Here is a 27,505-nt window from a genome sequence, read left to right on the forward strand (position 1 = left end):
GGATTTGGCCCAGGTCGCGCGCCGTACCCACGGCCCCGCCCCCCCCCCCCAAAGCGCCGGAAGTGGAGAGCGGAACCGCGCCGCGCGTTGTCAGTCCCTGTGGCTCGGACCCCCCCGCGCGGTGGTGGGACCCATCCCGGTGGCGCAGGCGTCTCGGGCCCCTCGGGCTCCGGGGTCCGGAGGGCACCATGGACGACAGGGGTAAATGGGGATGGGACGGGCCTGCTGGGCGCGTCTCCCCGGCTGGGCTCCGGGAGAGCTCGCTTTCCAAGTTCAGGCTGCTCGGTTGGATGTGCTTTCTCTGGTCACAGCTCAGTACCTCTCGCTGCTCCTGTATCCAAGGGTTGGGTCCTGTGGGTATCCCCAGACACCCCCTCTGCCCACGCTTTCCAGTGCCCTTCTCCAAAAAGTGAGATTCGGACGAAATGTGCAGGTCTTCACAGCCTTGATTTCCTCATATGTGAAGTATGAGTAAGACTCCCTGCACTAGTGGATCTGGTACTAGAATCAAAAGGAAAGGGCAGATTTGATGTGCTCATCTGGTAGAGTACTACAAACTAATGTATGTAGTACCTTTCATGTAAAAAAATAAGAGGGGGGTGGCCTTCTCCATACTCATACATGTACGTACGTACGTAGGTGAGTAGGCTTGACTTAGCATATCGACGGGAGGGGTGCTGGAGCAATTGGTAAGGTGGTTGACTCTGGGATTCTCTCAGCACTTGGGGTCGAGAATAAGAAGAGAAGGACCTTTCACTATCATTCGGTAAGGCTTAAATTTTATGCCATTGTATGTACACGGATAGCTTTTTCAAAATGAGAGAGAAAGAGAGTTTGCAAATAGTAGTGTCATCTCTATGCCCACCAACATTTGTGATGCCCGTGAAGCCAAACACCCCGAAAAGAAAGTGTTTTTAAAATTAGTTTTCTTCGTAAGGTCAACAGTCATTGACAAGCTCTCTGGTCTTACATCCTGCTACATGAATTTGATGAATCACTTTTTTCTTTCTTCCCAGAATTAATTGAATACTTTAAGTCTCAAATGAAAGAAGATCCTGACATGGCCTCAGCAGTGGCTGCCATCCGGACTTTGCTGGAGTACTTGAAGAGAGATAAAGGTAAAGAGGGTCGTCCTCAAACACTCTGGGCGTTAGGAAAGTCTTCTAATAACTGTTAGACGTGTAGAAAGTGAGAGATGTATGTGCGGCTACATAAGGTAATCTAGCCCCAAGCTCAGCTTCTTCCTGCATTTCAGTCCTCCCTTTAACCTGGAGAGAGCCCTCAAGGTATCATTAAATGAGTCCCCTTTTATAAATGAAATGTACTTCGAATCAAGAGTGACCATTTTATATCGAGTTAACCATGAAGCTTAAATTAGAGCAGTAGTTCAGCTGTACAAGTGTTTATTGAGCTTCTGACTTGTGCCAGATTCTGTGCAGATGCCACAGAGAACGTTCCAGAATAAATTGTGGTATTAATGTCATTCGTTGTCATTGCCTACTAATTCAAGCATCCTAAATGTAAGCGTCTGGCTATAGCATCACATCTTGTATAAGCAAAATAAAGCCTTCTTTATTCTGAAGGGCTGGCCTAAAGACATATGTCTCTAGGGCAACCTCCAGTGTCTAACCATTGTCCTTACAGTAACACCCAAACACCTAGGCCTCACCTGCCCCGCCTCACAGACCTCCTGTTACTGGGACTTAATTTCCTTCCATGCTGTCTCTCACTGAACTGTGCTTCAGCGGTGCTGGCCTCTCTTTGTTTCTCACACCAAATTTGTTCCCATCTCAAGGCCTTTGCATTGGCGTGGTCTGCGCCTAGAACCTTTCCCACTGGATCTCTGTGCGGCTGGATCCTTTCTTAGGTCTCGGTTTAAATGGCCCCCACTCCAAGAGGCCATCACTGTTAACTGTCTAAAGTAGCTTCTCCTTTCTCATCATTCTGCTTTTCTCCATCCTCATTACAATCTGTAATTAACTTGCTTATTTTTTGTGTGCTTGTTTATCTGCCTCTTCCACTAGAAAGGGAGTGGGGAGACAAGGAGGGAGACGAGGGACCCTGTCAGTCCTGTTCACGGATGTATCTCTGGCGTCTAGAACAGTGCCTGGTGTACAGTATACACGCAATAAAGACTGGTTGAATGAATGAATGAACTGCAGACCCATCAAGGGGCGGTGATACTGAAATCTACGTCACATTCCTCATGTGATCATTCCAGGGGAGACACTCCAGGGCCTGAGGGCGAATCTCACCAGGGCCATAAAAACCCTGTGTGGCGTGGACTCCTCCGTGGCCGTGTCCTCAGGCGGGGAGCTCTTCCTGCGCTTCATCAGCCTTGCCTCCCTGGAAGACTCGGTGAGCCCCCACCCCGCCTTGGGTTACCTTTTTGCTTCTCTGTTTGGCTACAAATATTCTCAGCTTTACCCGGATCTTCCAGTTCGCTTCATTTTGCTCTTTCCTCCTAGGATTACTCCAAATGTAAAGAAACCATGATTGAGCGGGGAGAGCTTTTTCTCAGGAGAATATCACTGTCGAGAAATAAAATTGCAGATCTGTGCCATACTTTCATTAAAGATGGGGCGGTGAGTAGATATTCATCATGTGTGGTAATTGGGAGCAAGGACTTTGGAGGTAGACTCCTGGGGTAAAATCCTGCTTCTGCCACTTACTTGCTGTGTAACCTTGGACAAGTTACTTAACCTCTCTGTGCTGCAGTTTTCTCATCTATTAAATAAGGGTAGTAATAGTACCTACCTCATAGAGGAGTTGTGAGGATTAATGAGATGGTGTGTATAAGGGCTGTGCACCATGCCTGCCACATGGTAAGCACTGTATAAATGTAGGTATTATTATAGATGGTTGTCATTTTAAACAGGCAGAAAAAAACACTGGGACAGCATGGATGATTCTTGATTTGATAAGATGGCTTACTAAATAAGTATTATTATTACTGGATATGTATTAATTAATCTGAATTAAATCAACACAGAGCAGCTCTTGTCACTGGGTGATACCGACTGTCTTCCTGGTGACAGTCAGCACTGGTTTGAGATTTTCTTTTTAACTTCTTTTCAAATGCTGTTACCAAGAGGCAAAGCTGCCAGGTGTTTATGAGTAAAGAAAGACAGGACCTGCAAGTTAAGTCCTTCTCCCTGCCAAAGGGCAATCAAACTTGGGAGGCTCTCCCAGCAGCCTACCTCCTTTCTGCCATCCTAGCCCCCACCAACTGTAAAATGACTGACTTGCATTTTGACTCTGAAATCTTGTCCTCTGTTTTATTACCTCTTCCCAACCTTTGAAGTATGTTATTAAATAAATGACATACTAGATGTGAGTGGAACTTATACAAAAGCCAGTTGCAAACAAAGCCATTTTTAGGCAAGTGGAGGCAAAGACCGCCTCTTGCTGAGGCCGTCTCCTTCCGCAGACTCGCCGTGCTGTCGGTGTTCTGTGGGTTTCAGTTGCTCTGGGGTAGTCTAATGTGCAATCCCCACCCACATGAGCGCTGATTTAGACTGAACTTAGAGCAGAGCTGCTCAAATTGGAACATGCAGATGAACCACCTGGGGATCTTATAAAATGCAGATTCTGGGTTAGCAGGTCTGGGGCGGAGCCTGAGAACCTGCATTTCTAACAAGCTCTCAGGTGAGACCCAGGAAGGAGCTCGAGAGCTGTGTCCATCCATCCTGCATTATGTAGTCCTCTGTACTCTATTCCTTATAGGTTACATGTAAATGTCTGCAAATTGTATCTGGCCCATAGATGGGTTGTTTACCCCGAACAGTATTTATTAATTTTTAAAAAATTAAGTTAGCCAACATTTAAATATTGGATCTTTAGCTCCTCTAGAAAAATCGGATGATCTGGCAACAGTGGACCATGTGGTGACAGCTGGAGCTTAGCCTTTCTACTTTGCTGCTGGCCCCACCCAACCCACTGCATTTACTTATGCTCCCTGCCTGGTGCCTGTAGGCCCAAACCATGTCTTACAAATAGGAAAGACAACCCAAAGAGCCTAATGGAGGAAAGGCTTTGTGTCTTGTGAGTGACACTGTGTGGGGATTCCGCTTCTGTACCTGCTATGGGAAGGGGAGACTCCATGATATATTGCTCTAGCAGAAACCTTTTTCAACTTGTATATGGGCTTAAAACTCAGTGTACCATCCAGGATTGCTTTCTGATTCTAGTTGATTTGTGACAATGCATGCAGAAAAGCCTTAGGGTACCAGGAACATGCATTAGAGTGGCCGAGGGTATGGGTGATCGCTGGGAAGCTTGCCCTTTTGACGGAGCTTTCTCGGCCCGCAGAGAATATTAACTCACGCCTACTCCAGAGTGGTCCTGAAAGTCTTGGAAGCAGCTGTGGCGGCCAAGAAGCGTTTCAGTGTGTACATTACTGAGTCACAGCCTGATTTATCGGGGCAAGTATCTTTCCATTTGGTTATGTGCCCAGCAGTCATTTTAGAGAGCAAACTCAGGATTAGAACCATAAGAGGAGCCAGAACATGCCCCCTTATTTGCCAGTCAATCAGCATTGCCTCTGACAGTGCCCACTCCTGCCCTGGAAGAAAAATCACTCTGCATTTGCAGTACGTGGCAGTAGAGGATCTAGAGTTTTTATTTAATAGTTAAATCAGAGGAACAGCGAGAGATTGTGTCAACTGAAAGATTTTTTTATCAAAGAAAGATTTTTTATCAAAGGAGATAAGGCACGTCTCTGGCTATACAGAAGATAATAAACTAAAACTTTCTTTTTTTTTCCAAATTTGCATCTCTTACCCATGGTCCCCAAGAGTATAGTTTTCCAGAAAAACATACTTCCTTCTAAAGAACCCAAATTCTTGTTTTCTTAGTCCAGAGTCTTGGGATCTTCCCCTTAATCCATTAATATTAACTGAGTTTCAAGCTAACGTGATTTATCACTGTCCAAATTAAGTGACTCATCATACATCACTATGAGACTTCCTCTAATGTTCTCAAAATGTCATTTTCAGTAAGAAAATGGCCAGAGCCCTCTGCCACCTCAACGTCCCTGTCACTGTGGTCCTGGATGCTGCTGTTGGGTAAGTGTCTGGCTTCCCTGGCCATGATCACTTTTCCTCCCCCACTCCCAGGGTTGGCTTGGAGCAGCGTTTCCAAATTGAAGGTTTGAGTCCCATTCATAAACCTGCACTGGGTAGCATCCCACCCCTTAATTGACAGCTGCATTAAACCACCGAGCTTGTTATAAGGTCTTGATAGTGTACGCAGAACACAGGGCTGTAGGGTGTTGGGGAGAGTGGGAGTTGTTTCCGTACTATGATAGTGCATTTTGAGCAAGGAGCAGAGGCCGGGTTAGGGTCAGCACCTGGAATCAGTGCTCCCTCTTCATCTGGAGACGTGGGCTGTCCTCAGTGGCACTGGGATTCTTTGCCCGTGCATCTTCACTCCTAAAACCAAGGTCACGTGATCCATGGATTGTCAGTGTCCTCACAAGAGAAAGCAGGAGTAATAGTCTCTTAGAGAGAACACATAAGACAAGTGATTGAGGAAATGAGGAATACACTCAAGAGTAAGCAGTTTGAAGAACTCCACTAATTGTTCATTTTAAAAGGTAAATTGGCCTTCACCCTACCAGAAAGATTCTTAAATTACATAACACATTTTTCCATCTTCAAATCAGGTTTTGAAGTTTTGTTCTGTTGGTGTTAAAGTAGAACAGAAAGTAGAGTGCCCCACGTGCAGTGAGGATCAACACTGCTCTAGTGACACATGGAGGTGTGCATGTCCACATACAGGTGGCAGCGTGAATTATACCTCTTACTGTGCGGCTGTCATCAAAAAAGGTTTTAATGCCCCTTGTGGCAGAACTGGTAACAGGGCTAAGAGTTGATTAAGTGCTCCTTTGAAGAAAGGTAATTATGGGAGGAACTTACCATGATAAAAATGGAATATTAAGGGTCCAGCCCAGTGGCGTAGTGGTTAAGTTCACACACTCCATTTTGGGGGCCCAGGGTTCGCAGGTTCAGATCCTAGGTGCAGACCTACGCACCGCTTGTCAAGCCATGCTGTGGCAGGCGTCCTACATATAAATTAGAGGAAGATGGGCATGGACATTAGTCCAGGGCCAATCTTCTTCAGCAAAAAGAGGAGGATTGGCAACAGATGTTAGCTCAGGGCTAATCTTCCTCACACACACACAAAAAATGAAATATTAGTCTTTGCAGGTGATGATGCTACTAACAAGAGCCAAGAAAAGAGAGCATAAAACAGTTTTTTTTAATTTCCTTAGCTATATCATGGAGAAAGTGGATCTTGTCATAGTTGGTGCTGAAGGAGTTGTTGAGAACGGAGGAATTATTAACAAGGTAGGAGCATCGGTTCTCCAGAATTCCTTGCTCAAGGCATGGAGATACATTGCTGATCTAGGACACCAAAACAGCATTGTCGATTATGGTTCATCTGTCTCATCCTGATTAGCTTCAGGACTTCACCGTTGCCTCGAATTGTTTCCCAGTTCCCTTAAGCCATTGCAGTAGTCAAATTTTAGTCAAATTTCCTTCTGCTTTGGAGATTGGTCTATGTAAATTAGGAGAATGTAATTTATATTTACTCAAAATAGGCTTTAACTAGAAGTGGATTTGGGGTTTTTTTTTTTTTTTAATTGAGCATATTTGACGTCAATATAATGTTATGTTACAGTTTCTCTATACATTGCTTAGCATTTGTTTTTTTCTGCGTGGTAAAATGTATATAACATAAAGTTTGCCATTTTAATCACTTTTTTTTTCTTTATTGTGAAATTTTTGTTGTACATTATTGTTTGTCAGTCACCATATAAGTGCATCCCTTCACTCCTTGTGCCCACCGCCCACCTCCCCTTGCCCCTGGTAACCACCAAACCGTTCTCTCTGTCCATGTGTTGGTTTATCTTCCACTTATGAGTGAAATCATGCAGTGTTTGTCTTTCTCTTTCTGGCTTATTTGGCTTAACATAATACCCTCCAGGTCCATCCATGTTGCAAATAGGACGATTTTGTCTTTTTTTATGGCTGAGTAGTATTCCATTGTATATATATTTTAATCACTTTTAAGTGTACAATTAAGTGGCATTAATTACATTCACATTGTCGTGCAGCCATCATCACTGTTTTCAAAACTTTTCCATCACCCCAAACAACTCTGTGAATATTAAGCAAAAACTCCCCCTTCCTCCACCCCCCCTATTTCTACTTGCTGTCTCCATGATTTTGCCTATTCTGGGTATCTCATATAAATGGAATCATACAATAGTTGTTCTTTCAAGTCTGGCTTATTTCACTCAGCGTATTGTTTTCAGAGTCTTATCCATGTTGTAGCCGGTGTCCCTCCTTCATTCCTTTTTATGGCTGAATCACATTCTATTGTGTGGGTAGACCACATTCTGTTCATCATCAGTCGATGAACACTCAAGTTGTTTCCACCTTTCGGCTATTGTAAGTAATGGTGCTATGAACATTGGTGTACAATTATCAACATGGGTTTCTGTTTTCACTCTTTGGGCTATATACCTAGGTGTGGAATTGCTGGGTCATATGTTAATTCTGTTTAGCTTTTTGAGGAACCACTTTTCCACAGCAGCTGCACCATTTTACATTCCTACCAGCACCATACAAGGATTCCAATTTCTCTACATCCTTGCCAACACTGGTTATTTTGCCTTTTTAATAATAGCCATCCTAGAAGGTGTGAAGTGGCATCTTGTGGTTTAGACTTACATTTCCCTAATGACTAAGGATCCTGAGCATCTTTTCATGTGCTTATTGGCCATTTGTGTATCTTTGGAGAATCCTGTTGAATTTTTACAACGTCCTGTTGAATTCCAAAGCAAGAATTGCATATATCGTGTTTGATCCTATACTTTCTGTTGCTTCCACTTGAGATGTGCCATAAAGATCTCATCTTCCATTTTCTCTGACTTCCCAGATCGGAACCAACCAGATGGCCGTGTGCGCCAAAGCACAGAACAAGCCTTTTTATGTGGTTGCAGAAAGTTTCAAGTTTGTACGGCTCTTCCCACTAAACCAGCAAGACGTCCCAGATGAATTTAAGGCAAGAGTTTTAATAGTGGAAGGGGTATTTGAGTCTAAACTGAAACCTTTGAAAAAATGCAGAGCTAAGGATGTCCCAATAAGTTATTCACTTCCCGTTGCTGTTTTCTCCAACACTTAGGATGCAAAGATAAATTGTTGGGTGTTGGACTTAGATTCATAGATTCTAATTTGTCCCCGGAATTCCAGTCTTTTGGTCTCTCCTTCACTTAAGCGCTAGATACGGGCTGGGAGGCAGGGAAAGCTGGTGGTCAGCAGTCCAGGCTTTGGAGTCGACTGTCTGGGCTCAGCTCCCATGTCCACCACTTTCTGACCGTGTGACCTTGGGCAAGTCCTTTCATTTTAAGCTCTGAACTTCAGTTATCTGTGACACAGGATAATAGTATTGTCAGGGTTATGACGATTCTGAGATTACCCATGGGAAGAGCTTAGCATAGTACTTGGCACATAGTAAGTTCCCTGTAAACACATTATCTTGAGCGGTCTGGAGGAGTTAACCCAGCACACTAGCGAGGGAACACATGGTTTAGGTTTTTCATTCATCTGTGGCTCTTGGCCAGTAGGCCGCCATGATCTGGCTCACCCGTTCCCAGAGAGCACCGTCAGGTGGTGGCACACCAGTTGCTCAGGCCAGGGCCCCACCAGTTCAGAGCCCTAAGTACATGGGGCAGACTAACGTCTGTTTCCTGTCTCTGCAGTATAAGGCAGATACTCTGAAGTCGGCGCAGAACGGACAAGACCTCAAAGAGGAGCACCCGTGGGTGGACTACACCTCCCCCTCCTTGATAACACTGCTATTTACAGACCTGGGCGTGCTGACGCCCTCAGCAGTCAGCGACGAGCTCATCAAGCTGTACCTCTAACCACTGGAGCCTTTCCTGCCAGCGTACCGCTGCTGTAGTTGGGGCAAGGTGAGTAGCCTCTTGACCCCACGGTGAGCCAGGCCAAAAATGAATTGTTTTTTTAATGAAGATCTATGGACTAAGGATTTAAAATCATAAATCTTGGAGAACCTTTTTTTATTCATTTCAGTCTCATCTAAAATATGTTCATGGTTCCCCTAAAACCCAACCTAAATAGTGCTTACAGTTTCCAGACACTTTTCATCATTTCTAGGAATACAAGTTAAAGATTATTGGCTACTTAACTGATGAAAGAAGATATGCCCAGGTCCCCCTCCCTTCATCTTCACTGCACTCAACTGACTGATCTGCCAAAAGCATCAGTTAAAGAGATGCAGGCCTAAATAGCAGGTGTTCCTAACTGCAGCCAGGTGCCCCCTCAGTAACTGACTCACAGCTGCCCAGGACACATCTTACATGTGGTGCCTCACAAGAGAGGCAGGAAACCCTTGGTGAGTTCGCATCAGGCTTCCAGTGGTGAACACGAGCCAGGGGCTGCCATCCCGCAGAATCAAGCCAAACGAAGTGGAAACTACCAGGAGAACCGAGGAAGGCAGAAGCAGCATTTAGCAGGAGCACCCTGCATGGCTCACCACTTACGAAGATGCCTTCGAACACTTATAAACTTAAATTCTCTATCTGTGAAAGAGGTGAATTTAAACTTGGGAACAAATTCAGCATCTTTTCAAATAAATTATATGAAAGATTTTGATACAGTGTTGCATTAGTACTGCAAGCTGACCCCAGGCCCAAAACATATTGGCCATGATGGTGAGGACACTGTGCAGCCACAGTGAAACACGTAAGACGCAGTCGGATCAGAAGGATATAGTTTATTCAACAGAGGGCATAATAATTTCCTTTCCCAGAAAATGACCTGCTTCCTTTTATTTTAGATACTCCCCAATAAAACAGTATTGGGGACGATTAGAAAAGAAAAACCCCAGCAGCCTCAGCCACCCTGTGCAGGTGTTCTGTGCATCCAAGAGATGCACTCAAACTCAAGTCCAAGGGGTGAGGACACCCAGGTCAGGCGCCTGAAAACACGAAGGAACTTGAAAAGGCCTAACATCAAGTATACTTTAGCATCTTTATGTTAAAAATAAGTATAAAATACCCACAGAAAAATGAGCTCTTTAACTACAGGTGACCCATCAAAATAAATATCGACATCTATTATTTACACTCAAATAATTTTATACTTGCTTCTGTTAGACATCTTCAAGGCTAGTATGTTTTTAGTGAAATATTCATGAGGGTGAAACTCCTCATTTCTCCGCAGTCTGAAAGGACAGCTTTCAGAGATGTGCTTCTTGGCCGTCTGCTGAAGTTATGATCCGCAGCAGGAGCAGGCGTGAGCTGCCTGCAGAGCGCAGCCAGCTCATCGTCCTCCCTGCGCTCTCGCACTCCTGCCGTTTCCCCTGAGGCACCGGCATCAGCAGTCATCTTCCGAATCTGAGAGCCCCGAATCTGCTGTCTTCATTGTTCTTTTGCCACTTGTCAACAACCCCTTCTCAAATTCTTCTTCAGTAATTTTGCCTTTTTTAAACTTTTTCAAGAGCCTTGTGTCATTCAGAAGTTCCTCCATGTCCTCATCTTCAATATCAGAGCCCTAAAAGCAGAAGAGACCAGCAAGCAACTGACTTTCTCAGTGTCCTACGTGAAACCAGCAATTTTTAATCAGGAAAATTATATGCTCTCAGACCAGCTTCCACACACAGCACGTCCCCACCCAAGTCACCAACGTAAGAGAGATTTGAGAGCAATTCCTATTAAAAGATACTACTCCAATAAAACTTGCTCAGAATTCTAAGTTGAATATTTAAGTAATTAAAAAAACTGCAAACTTTACCTCTTCCCTTTTCCTTTTTTCATTCATTTTTTTCTTCTTTTCCTTTTTGGCCTTCTGCTTTGACCAGGCTTTATTTTTTATGAATTTTCTTCTCCCTTCATTTTCTGTTTTCTCCTGTCTTTGTTGCTCCAGTAGTTTCTGCCTCTGCTTTTCTCTGATTTTATCTTTAAATGGAATGGTGTCTGTATTAACATCCACAGGCACAAAGTCTGGAAACTGCTTTCCTCGCAGTTCTGGCATCTTGGGCATCCTCAGCAGAGCAAAACCTCGAGCAAGACTAGCAAAATCGAGATCTAATTAAACCAAAACATCAGCATTAGCACACCCAAAATTCGGAAGATTCCTAACAATATGATTTTTTCTAACCAAATGGTCTAACAGATTCAGTTTAATTAGAATTAAAGTAAATCCAGTTTTACTAAAAAGGAATACTCAGCACCAGTGGCCAGTTTATTCTGTCTACTCAAACCCTAGAAGACCTCCTTTTAAATGTTTAGAAAACATTAACCCTGACATATGCATAACATTTTTATAAGACAAAGCAATTTCATACTTGTAAGACCATCAGATGTTTAATATGGTGACACAATTATGTGAATAAAAAGTCCAACTTACCCTTTAATCTGAAGATGAGGTTGCATTCATGCTTCGCATAAGCCTGGACATATGACACAAAGGCTTTCATGCCCTTTTCAAACACAGCTCTGTCGGCCAGGGCCCTGGACTTGAGCTTTGGAAGAAGGTCCACTGTGTTTTTCTGGAGTTTCATCTCCTGCAGGGGGCACTGCACAAAGACCACATTCTCACCTTCTCTGGCTGGAATCACCTCATCCCCAAGGCTCCCCCATCAGAGCCAGTACCAGTAAACCCAAAGGCAAAACAATTCATTTTCATCTTAAATCAGAGGCCTTGAAGCCCAATCCAACGCAAGTATTTTACTTGGTCCAAAAAGTATTTTAAATTTTTTAAAGAAAATTTTAAAATCAGATTTTACATAATTCTGATTTCCAGTTGGAAAGTATGGCAACACGAGGTCTGTGTTCCCCAGTAGTGTCACTCGGCCGGGGCTGAGCAGTAGCTGCCACTCTAGATGAGGCTGGTGCCTCTCCACAGCCTTATAGCCAGCCAGGTTCCCGCACTTACAGCACCATCCTGGCCCTGTGAGTTTGAACCCCTACTCAAAGCTCCAGACCACCTGCTAGAAAAGAACTTTTCCAACTCCCCCGTCACTGGGCATTCCATGGGAAAAGAGAAGACAACTTACTTTCTGGTTGACTGCAAGGAAACTGACGTATGGGTCTTCCATGGGAAGGAGGAACACGAGCGCACTGCCACCACGGCCGATGCGGGCTGTGCGGCCACAGCGATGCACGAAGGCACTGTGAGCACAGGACGGGACACAATCGCCACGTGATGAGGGCTGAGCCAGACACAGGCCTGGGGCCGCCAGTGTCACAGCTCGGTCCCAACCCTGCCACTTCCTAGTGTTAGAAGAGCTGGCAATTAAATATATACTGCAAGCCAGATAGGATTCAGTAAGACATTTGATGTGAACTATAAAACTTTTAAATTTATGTCTATCTGATGATACAGGTAGGAACATGGTCCTAGTAGGAAATTTGGGAAACAGTGAAAAGTATAAAAAAGAAAATAAAAGTGACCTTATAAGCCCTCCACCGAGAAGTAACCATTATTATTGCTCAGGAGTTTATATTTACAGGCATTTTCCTATGTTTGGAAACACTTATTAGGAATAATTACTTTGGGAGAATAATTGAAATTTCCATATATGGTATTACATATTGTTTTCCCTTAAACGTTCTATTTTGTGCATTTCTGCAAGAACTTCAAAAAGCATTTGAAAATACCTTTACTTGCTGCGTAACATAGTATCACTATTGATATCCCAATGATGATTTATCCATCCACCTATTTTTGCTACATAAAATAACGTTTGACAAATGTCATTACGTTTATTTTCCTCAGGATCCGTATTTTGTTATGTTAGATACCTCGACAGAGAGAGGGGAACATTCCATCATGCTGTACCTGGCACTGCTGGGAGGGTCGTACTGCAAAACCCAGTTTACTTCAGGAATATCTATTCCTCGGGCCATGACATCAGTACACACTAAAATCCCGCTAGAAAATGAGAAAACACCATTCTGAGTAAGAAGGCCACCATTTCCATCACCATCAAACAGTCTTGACTGATCTCAGTGACAACAGAAATATATAGGTTCCAGAATCTCTCACAGAAGCAAATATTTAGTAATAACATTTTGATTTTTTCTTCCTCCTAAGAATCTTTAGGACTTTACAAATTCCCAAGGAAAATAGGAGGTGTGGAGGAGACAGTGAAAGAATCCTTAAAATTAGCATATTCCCACTTGAAAAAAGAAACAGCAGTGGGTCTAATCCTTGGCAGCTGTTTACAAAAAACAAGTGAAATTTTCCCTCCCTGACTGAGGTGTAACAATCAGTTGTATCATTTTGCCCAAAAAAGTGCTTTTAACAAAGCCAGGATGCTCAGTGATTAAGAAAACCAAAATTAATATTTTTACGCACAAAAAGAATCAAGTCACAAGGGGCCGGCCTGGTGGCGTAGTGGTTAAGTGCGCATGCTCCGCTTCGGCGGCCCAGGGTTCACATGTTTGGATCCCTGGCACATACCGACGCAGCTTGTCAAAGCCATGCTGTCCCATATAAAGTAGAGGAAGATGGGCACAGATGTTAGCCCAGGGCCAGTCTTCCTCAGCAAAAAGAGGAGGATTGGCATCGGATTTAGCTCAGGGCTAATCTTCCTCACACACACACACAAAAAAAATCAAGTGAAGGCCATTAAGAGACACAAGTTCCCTGCTCTGTAGTCACCCACTTGACAACCAGCAAGCTAGATTTCATGGACTGCTCCTACCTGCTCTATTCACCCGTTCGACAGACAGTTATCAAACGCCCACTGGCCAGGCCCTGGGCTAGAAACCGGGGATTCAGGAGTGAACACGACATACATGTTCCTGTTCTCATGGAGCCTCAAATCTAGCAGGAAGTCGATAGATAACTAAGGAAGTCAGTATAGCCAAGTGCAGTGGGGGTCAGGACAGAGGGACAGGGGTTCTGGGCATCTATACAGAGAAGACGTGATAACTGGGTTAGAGGAGGAAGAGGACTCCAGGCAGGGAAAACAACAGATGCAAAGGTTTAGAGACAGGGGGAGAACACAGCGAGTTCGGGGCCCTAAAAAAGTGTACAGTGGCGGAGATCTGCCATCTCCAACGAGCTGACGCACCTCTGCAGTTTTCGGAACTCCATGAAGATCTTATTGCGCTTGTATTTCATCTTTCCGTGGATGCACATTATCTTCACGCTCTTCACCAGGGCCTCCAGGGCCTTGCCGTAGTATTCCACACAGGCGCAGGTGCTGCGAGAGGGACAGAGGGCTTAGAGTCACTGACCATCTCGGTCTTTCCACAATGGCGGGGAGGGAGGCCACGAGCACCAGGTGCAGTGGAGATGACCCACTCCTCTTTGGGAGAATGCAAAGGAAAATGGTTATGAACACCATCCACAACTAAGCTCAAATTTGAAAACCTCTCAGCCCATGAAAGGCCAATCTTTTGACAAAATCCCTTAAATATGAATTAACCCCAAGGATGTATTGCCACTGTCTAAAGATGTTCTAGCAAGGGGAATCTCTCTGGCCCTCTAATAAATGAATTAAACTGAAGTAGTCATTCTTAACAAAAAAACGACATCTTAAATGTAAATCGTTTTATAAGATTTTAAAACCCTCCTGGGCCGGCCCCATGGCTTAGTGGTTGAGTGCGCGCGCTCCACTACTGGCGGCCCGGGTTCGGATCCCGGGCATGCACCAACGCACCGCTTCTCTGGCCATGCTGAGGCTGCGTCCCACATACAGCAACTAGAAGGATGTGCAACTATGACATACAACTATCTACTGGGGCTTTGGGGGGAAAAATAAATAAATAAAAATAAAAATAAAAAAACAATAAAACACTCCCGCTTCTCCTTTGGGGAACTGCTTCTTCCTCCATTAGTGTGATTCCCAAGGGCTCGGCAGATAACCCAAGTTAGACCAATCCGATCCTCTGTCCTGGACAGTTGGACTTGGAGTCGAGTCACCCAAGGACAAAAGGGGGCTGGAGCAGAGTCATCCCAATGAGGATGTGCCCTGAAGAGATGGCCACGGAGCTCTCCGGGCCCCCAGAGCCTCTCTCCCCTAGGGGCTGGGGACTCAACTTTCTCTTTACGTTGGCAAGCTCCCTACACAGTACCCTTCTAATGAAAGGCTCGCCCCGAACCCCCTCGTATGTGGAGGGATTCCAGAGTGACATCGCATCCTTTTGCAGATGAGGGAACTGAAGCTCATGGAGAGGCAATACAGGTGAGTGGCAGAGCCAGAACCAGAACCAAGATTTGATTCCTTCTCCAGTGTTCTTCCCACTATACCAGGCTGCAGGATTCCAATCTGGGCTCACTCTTGTCTAGTTAAATATCTGTGCTAAGTGACTGCTCCCCGAGTCTGCACTGTTTCCACCAGGAGTCACACCAGTTCATAAAAAAGCACTTTTACACACTGAGGGTCAGCCCACAGACCCTGAAAGCAATCTGGTGGTCCTGAAATCAATTTAACAGCAATTTTTAAAAATTAGACTAGAAAAGAATAGAAAACTTCAGAATGCCTCCCACCTAATCGAGTACAGTTTTGTGAAATCTTTGTTTCAGTTTTGTGTTTGTGTGTGTGTGTTCCAGGTTATATTTCTTAACTGTGGGTCAATATACCTAATGCATTTTACTGGTGGAAAGAGATGGAAAAGAAAAAAAATTCTTTTGGTATTGCCGGAAAACGACGCCACAGGTATATCTGGAGAAGGGGTGAAAAAGCTCAAAAAACACACACATCTGTTCCTATCCTGTGTTTAGACAACAGGACAAAACCCCACAGTGGCAGACACTGAGCCGGCTGATCAAACGCCATTCCCAACCACCTCCTCCTCCCCCTCCCTCACTACAGATGCTGGGACAGCTGCACACTCATTTTCTCTGCCTCTCTCGAAGTGAGGGGCTGTGGGTGACCCACTTTTGGCCCCTAAAATGAAAGCGGAAGTCAGCTAGGGAGGAGGGGTTTCTGAGAAAGCTTTTTGCTCTGCTGCTTAAAAGGGACGGATACAGCTAACACTGCCCTTCCCCCTCCCTCTGCCTTTCCTCCTCTATCTGCTTTCAGTGCAGACAGGACAGAGTGTATGACAGCGGTCATCTTGAGACTATGGGGTGACATACAGGACAAAGCCAAGACAACTGCAGAAACATGGACCTCGACATTGCTGACACATACACCAATGTGAGGAACCGCCCGCCTCCGGACTCCTTTCCATAGGAGAAACATTAACTCCTGCTTCAGCCATACACGCTGGGTTTTCCGTTATTTGCAGCTAACAGCATTCCTAGCTGAGAGAACCATCCTAAATGGGATTCCAAACCTGAGGGCTACATGCATCTGGGTGTGGCTGAACCCCGTCTCTCCCACCACAGACTCCAGAATGAGTACCTGAAGAAGACCAGGTGTTTTTCCTGCTTATGATTGCGAAGAAAATGGACCAGCTGATTAAATTTCTCATCTGCTTTACATACCTACAACATAAAAAGGAAAACTAATAAAATAAAAACAAATTTACTGACAGTAATAATCCCCATAGCTATCTTCAGTTTCAACCTTAAATTTTAAAGAATCTAATTTCTTCCATGACTTTACTCAGACTTTAGTTAGAATGTTGATCAGTCTACCTGGCTCAGAATAAGCATCAGCATGTGCTGCTGACACACATAAGTCACAAAATCATGTAACTAAGAGACACATAGTCATCTAATACAATAGTTCCCAAATCCCAATACAGAGACAGGTACCATGCCAGCTACAACACCATCTCTAGGGTAGATTTTTTTTTTTTTTTTTTTTTTTTTGGTGAGGAAGATTAGCCCTGAGCTAACATCTGTTGCCAATCCTCCTCCCTTTGCTGAGGAAGACTGGCCCGGGGCTAACATCCCTGCCCATCTTCCTCTACTTTATATGTGGGATGCCTGCCACAGCATGGCTTGATAAGCAGTACGTAGGTCCATGCCCGGGATCTGAACCTGCAAACCCTGGGCCATCGAAGCGGAGCATGCAAACCTAACCACTACGCCACCAGGCCAGCCCCTAGATTTTTTTTAAATGCAGGTTCTTGGGCACAGCATACAGATTACGAATGAGTAGGTCTAGGAGTGGACCCTAGAATCTGTATTATTTAAGAGCTCCTGGAGATTCTGATGCATAGCAGAGTTAAGAAATCACCACTCTAAGGTGAACACAGGTTTCCAGAAAGGAATGTACATAATGATTTGAAAGACCTCCATGGAGATAGACTCCAACCTCTCTTAATAATGCAATCGGGTGCTCCATTCAGGCCCCTAAATTGGAGACATTTAAATCCACCTGAATGCATTCCCTCTATTTTTACCAAAACCAAATGCTCAGTTTGGAATTTCTTCTCACACACTCACACATCTCTAAACGTAGTCACTTAAATAAATGCAAAATAGCAGAATGCAACAGTAACCACAGCGGGTGTCCAAAGCTAACATTTATTAGTACTTACTATGTACTCAGCACTGGCCTAGAAACCTTCATCTGTATTAATAAATGAATCCTCACAACAACCCTATGAAGTGGGTACTGCTAGAGCCCCATTTTACAGGTGATGACCTGGTGAGTTCACCTAGTTCAATTAGAAAGGGACGAAGCCAAGATATGCACCCAGGCTCTTAACCACTACATCATCTACAGAACCCGTCCCTCCGCCTGGAAGAGCCAGCCTCTTGCCTTTACCAGCCCAGCTTCAGAAATGTCAACATTGAGGATAACTCCTACTTCATGTGAACCCGTCTGATCTCAGCAGCATCCTCCAGGCAGCTGCACTAGAGGTGGTTTTCCCTGTTCTACCTTTAATCCCCCCACAAATGGACACAAGGACAGCAGTCTTGTCACCTTTACAGTCCACAGAAACAGAGACACTGGTTTTTAAACCAGTCCACTTCTATGTGAACATGTAGCCGTGTTCACGAGCTGCGAAGCCCATCAGCCAAAAGCAAAGCCCTGAGCCTGGCTGACAATTCAGATGTGCCTTGTCAAGCGGTGACAGTGGCCTTTGGGTTCTCCCGGTTCCCAAATGGCGCTGCCCCCTGGCTGGCCATGCTCTCTGGATGCCTGTGGGCCCATCCCAGCAATGGGAGGGAATGGAAGAGGGACGGGCTCGTCACTAAACAATCACATTTCCAAAAGCCCCCCCACTGCCTGAGGAGGAAACTACAGGGAGGCAGCGAGGACGGACTGCTGCACATTCAGCGATTCCCAGCTGCAGATCAAAAATACCCAACATCTAGGTTGCGAAGCAGCAGGACATCGTCCCCTAACAAACTCTCCTGCAGGGCGAGTCTATCACTTGATTTCCTGTGTGTCAGCTGCACGTCTGGCTGTGCCCTTCTCTAACTCATGACCTGGTGTTTCCCGGGCCTGCACCCCAGCACACCCCATGCACGTGTAATAAACAAACACGGCTCATCGCTTGGGGGAAGGCGGTGCATACACACCATCCTTGGAGACTATGCTTAAAACACATCTATGCCCACGTTAACCTGCTTATTCACTTACTTGCTGAATGATGAGTATGACCGCCCATTCCATTTGTCCTAGCTCTGTCCCCAAATGCATTTTAAAATGTGCCACAGGGTATCATTTTATAGGTTTACTTTTCTAGAAAACTGCAAGCTAATCCCTAGAGCACCCATCACTATTACTGTTTGCTTGTTTATTTGTTTTAACTGCTAGGAGTTAACATATGTTAGTGGGAACACTGTATACCACATTGATAAAACATACAGACAGTGAAGTTAAGAAAAAATTAAGGAATCATTTTTCAAGTAAGTAGAAACAAAAATCTAATAAATTGCTAAAACAATTATTACAGTTGATCATTTAAAAGGAAAAACAAAACTAAGCTTACTGAAAGCAGTTCAAGTCAAAAAATTAAGTTTTTTTAGTAAATTGCTTTAATTTAGAATACTTGTTTTATTTTTCTTCCAGGATTAGGAAGGCATAATTGGCAAATAAAAATTGTATATATTTAAATATATTTATATATTAAAAACATATATGTCTATATTTAAGGTGTACAATGTAATGATCTGATATACATAAACATTGTGAAATGATGACCACAATCAAGTTAATTAACACATCCATCACCTCACATAGTTACCTTTTTTATTTTTTGATGAGAACACTTAAGATCTACTCTCTTAGCAAATTTCAAGAACACAATTCAGTATCGCTAACCAGTCACCACGCTGTCCCGCGGAGCCCAGGAAGCATCATCACTGAATTGCAGGAACCAGTAAGCAGCAGCCCCAGTGCTCACCATGTAGTAGTTCTCCAGGCGGGAGGGGGTCTTCTGGGTGCTGCTGGCCGCCACGCCCTTCTCCTTCACCGAGATGCGGACGGGGTTCCGGAGGCCCGCTCTCACCAGATTCTCCACCTCCTGCGTCTGGGTGGCAGAGAAAAGGCCCGTTCTCCTCTGCTTTGGCAAAAACTCCAGGATGGTGTTTATACTAAAAAAGAGGGTTCGACCTTAACCCCTCATTTATCAGCATAATCAACAAACAGTGCGTTATGATACTGAACAGGTATTTAAAAAGACTGGAAGAGAAACCACCACAATATCTACAGTAGATATTACTGGGAGGTGAGATGATGGGTGATTTTTCTTTCTTCTTTATACTCTAATTTTTCAAGGTTTCTCCAATACAAGCATATAATTATACTTTTATAATATGGGGAAATTAAAAGGGAGTGAAATTAAGATAACTTTTTGAGACTAAAAACCATTGAACTGTATACTTTAAAGGGGTGAATTATATGATATCTGAATTATATCTGTTAATAAACAGATAAAACTGATAAAAATAAACAGATAAAACAGATAAAAATAAACAATAAAACTGTTTATCTTAAAAACACACACACAAAAACTTTAAAAGAAACCATGAAGGAAAATGCATCTTAAGAAAAAAGAACTGGAATTTAAATTGTGTGGTAGAATTTGAAGGGCCAAACAACTGAATGATTTGAAACTCAAATGCGGCTAATCAAAATAGTCATGAACAATAAAAGAATTCTATTTTGCTCTCCTTTTTATCCAGTATCACCCAAAGCCAATGAAGTCCAAAATCCAGTACCTTGCCTCAAACCCCATGTCCAGAAGTCTGTCTGCTTCATCCAACACCAGGACGTCAAGGGACCTCACACAGCCGGCCAGATCCAAGCCCTCGGCCTTCCTTTGGAACATGTCCTCCAAGCGGCCTGGAGTCGCCACGATGATATTCCCACTTTGAAAACAAAGTTAACGTTTACTGTACTCTCTGGATCTTGGTAATATTTATGATTCCAAATACCAAGTTTTGTATCCCCCAAGGGTCATCTAAATCCCAGTGAAGAGAGAGAAGACCATGATGGGGAGGAGAGTACGCAGCGGGGAGCGTGGGCTGTTGGGGAGACAGATCTGGGCTCCAGGCTAAGACCCAGGCGGAGTCAGCAAACTCAGGCCCATTGGCCAAATCTGTTTCTGTAACATTTCATTGGCACACAACACGCCTATTCATTCACGTCCTGTCTCTGGCAGCTTTCACACTACAAGAGAGCTAAACAGTTGTGACAGAGACTAAGGGGTCCAAAAAACTAAAATATTTACCATCTGTAAAAAAGAGGAAAGGTTTGCCGACCCCTGACCTAGAGCAAGTTCCTCAACCACTCTAGGCCCTGGGTAACTCATCTATAAAATGAGTGTTAACAGAATGAGGTAATTTTATGCAAAGACCACAGCCTGGCAGACTGAAGGCGAAACGTGACCCCTCAAACTGGCTGACCTTCAAGATGCTTTTTGTAAAATGTGAATTACATGCCAACAGTTTAAAAAAACCTGGAGATCACACACAAAAACCTAGAATTCCATATTCCATATTAAAAAATTCAAATCTGGCCATACTGAGCCCAAAGTCCTGCAAGACAAGTATCAGCTGGCGATGAGTATCTGGGCCCATACCAGCCAGGTCCTCCCAGTCCCCACCCGGCCCCCTTCACACATTGATGTTTTCCTCTGAGCCCTGTAGGAACTCGAGCTTGTGACTCCTGCTGGAAAGCATCTCATGTCATAGCTGGGACAGAGTGAGCATTCAATGAAAGACTTCTCCTTATTAAGATTCACTAACAAATTGGGCACAAAACCTATCACTGCTCATTTCAAACCTTATTCATGGTGGGACTGAGTAAAATCCAAAGGGCTGATGGCCACCACGTACTCAAACATTCATTCCGAGTGTTTATTAAACGCCTGCTGTGTGCTCAGCACCACGGGAGGCTCTGAGGATAAAAAGCTGCAAGACAGCCACTACCCCGACTTTCCCAAGCCTCCTGGAGATACGGAAGAGCCCGGCCAAGCAGCACCTAGGAGAAGGCCAGGCCACCGCAGCAGCGGGGTGGGGCTGGCGGGCGGTGGCAGTGGAGAATGGCGGCCTCACAGGCCCTGTACAAACATTAGGATCTACCCTAAGGGCCAGCAGGAGCCACTGAAGAGTTTGCAGTGAGTGACATGATCAGATGGCACTCTGAAAAGGCCACGTGGAGAGTGGATTATAAGGGGGCGAGAGAGAAGGCTACTGCAGGAGTCCAGGAAACGAGTGGGAGAGGTGGCGAGGGAGAAAAGGCCATGGCTAGAGATATGCTTTGGAGAGGAAATGCAGAGGATGTGGTGATGGTTAACTGTGAGGGGGGAGTGGAGGGGACGGTGAGGTGTCAAGGCAGACTCCCAGAATTCAGGAGCACACCTGCATGGACAGATGAACGGGAAACTCCAGAGAAGTGCAAGATTGGGGAGGAAAATTCCAAGCCCCCATTTAGACCTGTTTGCAATGGCTATGAGACGCCAGGGAGGTAAGTGGCTATCTGTGGGTCTGGGGCTCGGTGAGGTCAGGGACCACCACGGGAGGGATGAGACCACTTAGAGAGAGCCCAGAGCAAGGGTCCTGAGCCCCATAGAGTCACCTGGAGAGAGCAGGGGGGCCACAACCCACCCTCCCTTCTCCTCTGCAGGGTAAGACTCACTGGAGGGGAAGTGTTCATCAGGGCCACATGGGAAGAGCCAGCGAGCAAAACGGGAGTTTGGCCTGGAGAAAACACTTTTGGGCGGGGGGGTGTTGCTGAAAGGGGAGCTTCCAGTTAGGCCTAGATCACACACTGATTCCTCCTGGGTTCAGTGCCAAGAGCGAGCAAAGAAGTGAGCAGAAGCAAGCAAACTTACCCCTGTTCCTTAAACCTCGCAACATCTTCTCCAGGATTCCTGCCTCCAATCCAGAGAATCTGGCTAAAACAAGAAACAGCTCTTTAAGCAAGTCAGGCAAAATCACAGCCGTTGACTAAGAGGGACTGCATCCAATTTACCTGAACTGCGGGAAGGGCTTTGTGAAATGCGACAGGACCTCGTCTATTTGAATAGCCAGTTCTCGCGTGGGTGTGATGATTATGGCTCCAACCTGCCCATGTCGGGGGAAAGGACACGATGAGCAGAGCTGAACACACATGCCCGCACCCTCCACCTCACAGAGGCAATTCCCAGAGAAACAGCACTTCCTGGGCTTTTCAAGCAGCCTCTGGTCACAGTGCATATCAACCACTTTAAAGTCAGTTCTCATGATTCACAGTAGTTCTGTTCTATCAAGTCACCAGGAACTCTGAATTAGCAAATACTGAATCACTGCTCCCAGGGGAAATACAGGGTCAGGTCCCTCTGGTCACAATGTTTTTGTCAACTGATCAATACACAACCTTGTTTTATGTGTGCTTCTGTTTAAAGACACCTTATTTAATATATATTGTTGATTCATTAACACTGAACTCACAGCCAGCAGCACTGTCACTCGTGCCTGAACGAAGCTCATCTAACACAAGTATTTTCTCCGTTAAGGCCCATCACCGCCTCCCTGTGCTCAGGAACACTAGACAGCACTTCAGTACCACGTCTGGGGGCCATTGTAACAGTGAAATCACCAACAAAAATGCAAAAAACATGGCAGTAAGTAGACCATGAAAAGGACACCTGTTCACAGGCTAAAACAAGAAGGCACAGCATCGCCTTGTACAAACTCAGCTGGGAACGTGCGCATCGGGCCACTCAGATTTCTCGCTGCTCTGCACAAGTCCGTGAATGAGCATGAAAGCACGGGGGTATTGATTTGGGGGCTACAAATAAATTTTAACAAATAGGCAAGTTCACAAATACAGAATCTGTGAATAACGACAATAGACTTTTCCCCCCAAGCTTTTGACAAGCTTGTTACTCAACTGTGAACTCTACGATGATTAAGTGAAAATAAACCACTTCACTACCCTCACCTGACTCTTTTTTAACTTCTCTTCCCTTCTCAGAAGAATTTCCAGGATGGGGATGACAAAAGCGAGAGTCTTGCCACTACCTGTGACCTGCAGGGGGAGAAAGTCTTGGTTGGCTTTTCCTCTTGTTCATTTTGGAGGGAACACAGGAGGACGGGCCGCATGTACAAGTTACTCACCGCTTCCGCAGCGACATCCTTGTTTTTCATGAACAGAGGGATGGTTGCAGACTAAAGAGAAAGATGGCACAGCGCTGGTTAGAGATGCCAGGACTCCACAGATGTGGCCTTGCTGGACCCCACCACAACGCGGACTCAGCAGTCACCACAAGGCACCCCAGAGGAGTGGGCTCAAAGGTAACATGGCAAGGGAATCTGTCTCAGGGTGTCTGAGCTGGGATTCGGGACTCCTGAGTTCTAGTCCTGCCTCCCCTACTTCTCCTCTCTGGACCAGGAAGGGTTTGAAGACACTGAGTTTCAAGGTCCCCTGCAGTTCTCATATCAGAGAACAGTGACTCTGAGTAAACCTTCTCATTTTAAACACTGCGCCGGACTCCAGGTCTTAGGAGAAGCCTGGCCCTTGGGTCTCAGCAACCAGCGGCTACACCTGAAGCAGACTCAGGTCGTGGCTTTGAGGTCACCCCTTCAGGCTCCACTCCGGGTCCCCAGAGCCTGAGGTCACATCACAGCACATGTCAGACTTTACTAACTGCCTCTGCACAAGCGGTTCTCAACCTGGGTGATTTCTGTGCCCCCGGGGAACATCTGGCAATGCCTGGAGACATTTTTGGTTGTCAAAACCCGGGGAGGGGGTATGTACTACTGACATCTAGTAGGGAGAGGCCAGGGATGCTGTTCAACAGCCTACAAAGCACAGGACAGCCCCCACAACAAAGCATTATCCAGTCCAAAATGTCAATAGTGCAGAGGTTGAGAAACTGCTCTGGACCACTGCTGTCCAACAGAAATACGTGAGCCACATATGCGATTTTAAAACTTCTAGTAGCCACGTAAAGAAATGTAAAAAGAGGTAAAATATATATTAATGATACATTTTATTTAACCCAATATATCCAAACTATTGTCACATCAACATGTAATCAATATTTTAAAAATTAATGAGATATTTTCCACTCTTTTTCCATACTAAGTCTTTGAACAAAATCTGTTGTGCATTCTACACTTAGAGCACATCTCAGTTTGGACTCCCCCTATTTCCAGTGTTCAACAGCCACACGTGTCTAGTGACGACCGCAGCAGACAGCACAGACAGAGACGATCACCTCCGACGACAGAGACTGGGTCCCGTCTGCACGCCTTCCCAAGGCCTGGCACATGGCACACCCAAGTTTTATCCCCAGCCCTGCCTGCTGCCTCCACATCTTTCCTGAGGATCTTACGGACATCTCAACTCAACATTTCAAAACAGAACTCTCCTGAATTGCCCTCTGAAATCCACGCCTTACCCCTCCCAGCAGTCCTCATCTGGGTCAGTGGTCCCACCACTCACCCGGTCAATAGGGGCAACAACCTCAGCGTCCCTCTAGATTCCTCTCTTTCGTAGCCCCTCATCTGTCCCTCAGCAACCCTAAAGCTATCTCCACCCTGACTTCTCAGCATCCACTGCCTCCTCTCTACTCCAGGCCACCATCTCGCACTTGACACTGGCTTTCTAACTGACCTCCTCGCTGCTTCTCTCAGTGCTCTCAAGTCCACTGTCTACACAGCAGTCGCATCCCTTCCCTTCTTGCACAGCTTCCCATATAAGAAGGCGTCTCACTGCATTCAGAATCAAATCCGAGGGCCGGCCCCGGGGCTTAGCACTTAAGTGCTCGCGCTCCGCTACTGGCGGCCTGGGTTTGGGATCCCGGGCGCGCACCAACACACCGCTTCTCCGGCCATGCTGAGGCCGCGTCCCACATACAGCAACTAGAAGGATGTGCAACTACGACATACAACTATCTACTGGGGCTTTGGGGGAAAAAAAAAGGAGGAAGATTGGCAATAGATGTTAGCTCAGAGCCGGTCTTCCTCAGCGAAAAAGAGGAGGATTAGCATGGACGTTAGCTCAGGGCTGATCTTCCTCACAAAAAAAAAAAAGAAAAGAATCCGAGCTCCTACAAGACCCTGCACAACCCCCCTGCTCTCCTCCTGGTGCTCCAGCCACAAAGGCCTTCTTTCTGTTCCTCCAAGCTCATTTCCAGCCCCAGGGCATTTGCACCAGCATTTCTCCCTGCGGGAATCCCCTCCAATGGCCCCACAGCCAGCTCCTCCACCCTTCAGGAATCAGCTCAATGACACCTCCTCAGAGAGGCCTGGCCTAACACCCCATCCCTCCTCCTATGCTGTACCTCCTTGTCACTGTCTGTCACAGCAGTCTGTTTTAGCTCCTTCACAATACTTAGCAGCTGAAATTATCTTAGTCCTTTACTCCTTTCTCTGTCTCATAGAAAATGAGGCCCATGAGAGGGGACCGACACTGCAAAACCCCCAGAGCCTTGAAGAGCGCCTGATACACAGTCTGTCCTCAGTAAGCATTTCTTGAATAAATGAGTAAGCCGGACGCTTCACTTAGCCCACATAATAATGACAGCAGGTAAACTCACGGAGCTGCCATAACGCGCCCAACGCCGTCTACGGAATTCCCACCATAACCCCACGAGGCAGGTACTACTTTCGTCACCTCACAGGGAAGGGCAACGAAGCACAGAGAGATTAAGCCACCTGCCCGAGGTCGCACAGCTAGGGCGGCAGGGCCAGGACACGCCCCCGGCACTCAGGCGCCAGCAGCCGGGGGTGGGGAGGGGTGGAGACCCCGGCACGTGTGCGCCGCCGCCTGCCGGACCAGCGAGCAGCTCGGCTCCCCCAGGTCTGGGCGGCCTGCAGCCGCGCCAGCAGCTCCAGCCGGAGGGGCGAGAGCCCCGGGAGGCGAGCCTGGCGCCACCACCTGCCGGCCGCGTCCCCTGGAGCGGGCGACCGCATCCGCCCCGCGCCCGGAGGACCCTGCCCCCGGCCGCGCGGGTACCTGCACCGGCGTCATGTACGGGAAACCCAGCCCCCGCAGCGCGCCCAGCACCCGCGGGTGCAGCGGCACCGGCAGCGACTCCCAGGAGCCCTCCGTCACGTGCTCCATGGCGCGCCCCGCCGCCGCCGCCGCCACCTGGTCGCCTCCGGGCGCCGCCGGCGAGCACTTCCGCTTCCGGCCGCCACCAGGGCCGGGCGGGAACGCTGCTCCAACCGCTAAGTTCCGGAGGGCGGGGAAGACGCCTTCGCGGCGGGCGGCAGGGTGGGAAGCCGACCGCGGGCACACGAAAGCGGGCGGCGGGGGCCAGGCCGGAGTAGTACCGTGCGCCCTGCGCAGGCACCGTGGCTCAGGGCGCCTTTCCACGCCGAGCAGGCGTTTCGGCGGGAGGGATTCTGCCCCGGCGCTCCCCCTTGCTCCGCCATCGGAGGCAGGTGGCAGCACAGCGCCGCGGCCTGGCCCCAGGACAGTGGGGCCGGAGGGAGTGGACGGACAGGGCTGAGGGGGGGCCCGCGGCCTGGCACACAGGCAGCGTCGGTTGACCTCCGAGAAGTTAGTCCGTGTCCTGGAGAACACTCCCTTCCCGTCCCCGGGGCCGCGCACACCCCGCAAGCGTCCCCTGAGCACCTGTGACACGCGGGCTCCGGGGCGCACGTCCTCTCCAGCTCTGCGCAGGGCGCGCTCCCTACTCCCGTCGGGTCTTCACAAACGTCGTCCCGGGGACGCCTTCCTTCCCCATCACCAAAACCGCTCACCCTGCTTTAGTTTTCCTCCTCGGCACTCACCATTCATATGCCCTGTAATTTGCATGTTTGTCAGGCTCCTCTCCCCCACCCAAAGGTAAATCCCAGGATGATGGGGATTTTTCTCTATTTTCTTTATCGCAGTGGCTACAACTGGTAGCACAAATATTTTGGGGATGAATAAACGCGTTTGGTACTCATGCAGACTCCGGCCATCTCAGACTAAATGAAGCAAAAGATAAAAGCCTGAGGCAACATTTTCACTGAAATATGATCATCACATGCTGAAAATACCTTTGACAACTGCTTCATAAAATGGGACTTCCACAGACAGCTCTGAAAGCAAAGGCAAGCCTGTTTCCTTATTTCCAAAAGGAGGATTATAACAGCACCCAAGGTAATGGTGGTTTTGAGGAATA

At 46.6% G+C, this 27,505-nt stretch overlaps 2 protein-coding genes across 3 annotated transcripts; one reads left to right on the forward strand and one right to left on the reverse strand.

The window, feature by feature from the left end:
* Nucleotides 1–121: 121 nt before the first annotated feature.
* EIF2B1 (eukaryotic translation initiation factor 2B subunit alpha) lies at nucleotides 122–9,098 on the forward strand. Of its 2 annotated transcripts, XM_058531268.1 has the most exons (10): nucleotides 179–201; nucleotides 640–766; nucleotides 1,017–1,118; nucleotides 2,222–2,358; nucleotides 2,469–2,585; nucleotides 4,312–4,428; nucleotides 5,002–5,066; nucleotides 6,275–6,350; nucleotides 7,948–8,073; nucleotides 8,771–9,098. In XM_058531268.1, exons 3-10 carry the CDS (start codon nucleotides 1,043–1,045, stop codon nucleotides 8,933–8,935), a joined length of 879 nt encoding a protein of 292 aa, XP_058387251.1. In that variant the 5' UTR covers nucleotides 179–201; nucleotides 640–766; nucleotides 1,017–1,042; the 3' UTR covers nucleotides 8,936–9,098. The 2 variants fall into 2 exon arrangements, with proteins under 2 accessions (XP_058387250.1, XP_058387251.1); XM_058531267.1 differs by lacking the exon at nucleotides 640–766 and having other exon boundaries at nucleotides 122–201.
* A 694-nt stretch (nucleotides 9,099–9,792) lies between these two features.
* Nucleotides 9,793–26,469, reverse strand: DDX55 (DEAD-box helicase 55). Its single transcript, XM_058531266.1, has 14 exons — nucleotides 26,347–26,469; nucleotides 23,502–23,552; nucleotides 23,326–23,412; nucleotides 22,375–22,466; nucleotides 22,235–22,297; nucleotides 20,118–20,267; nucleotides 19,301–19,490; nucleotides 16,396–16,478; nucleotides 14,116–14,247; nucleotides 12,876–12,968; nucleotides 12,091–12,205; nucleotides 11,442–11,610; nucleotides 10,827–11,119; nucleotides 9,793–10,586 (listed from the first exon to the last, which is right to left on the reverse strand). Exons 1-14 carry the CDS (start codon nucleotides 26,452–26,454, stop codon nucleotides 10,410–10,412), a joined length of 1,803 nt encoding a protein of 600 aa, XP_058387249.1. The 5' UTR covers nucleotides 26,455–26,469; the 3' UTR covers nucleotides 9,793–10,409.
* Nucleotides 26,470–27,505: the final 1,036 nt, after the last annotated feature.

The sequence above is a fragment of the Diceros bicornis genome, chromosome 35 (assembly GCF_020826845.1).
Source record: "Diceros bicornis minor isolate mBicDic1 chromosome 35, mDicBic1.mat.cur, whole genome shotgun sequence".
Taxonomy (NCBI): Eukaryota; Metazoa; Chordata; class Mammalia; order Perissodactyla; family Rhinocerotidae; genus Diceros; species Diceros bicornis.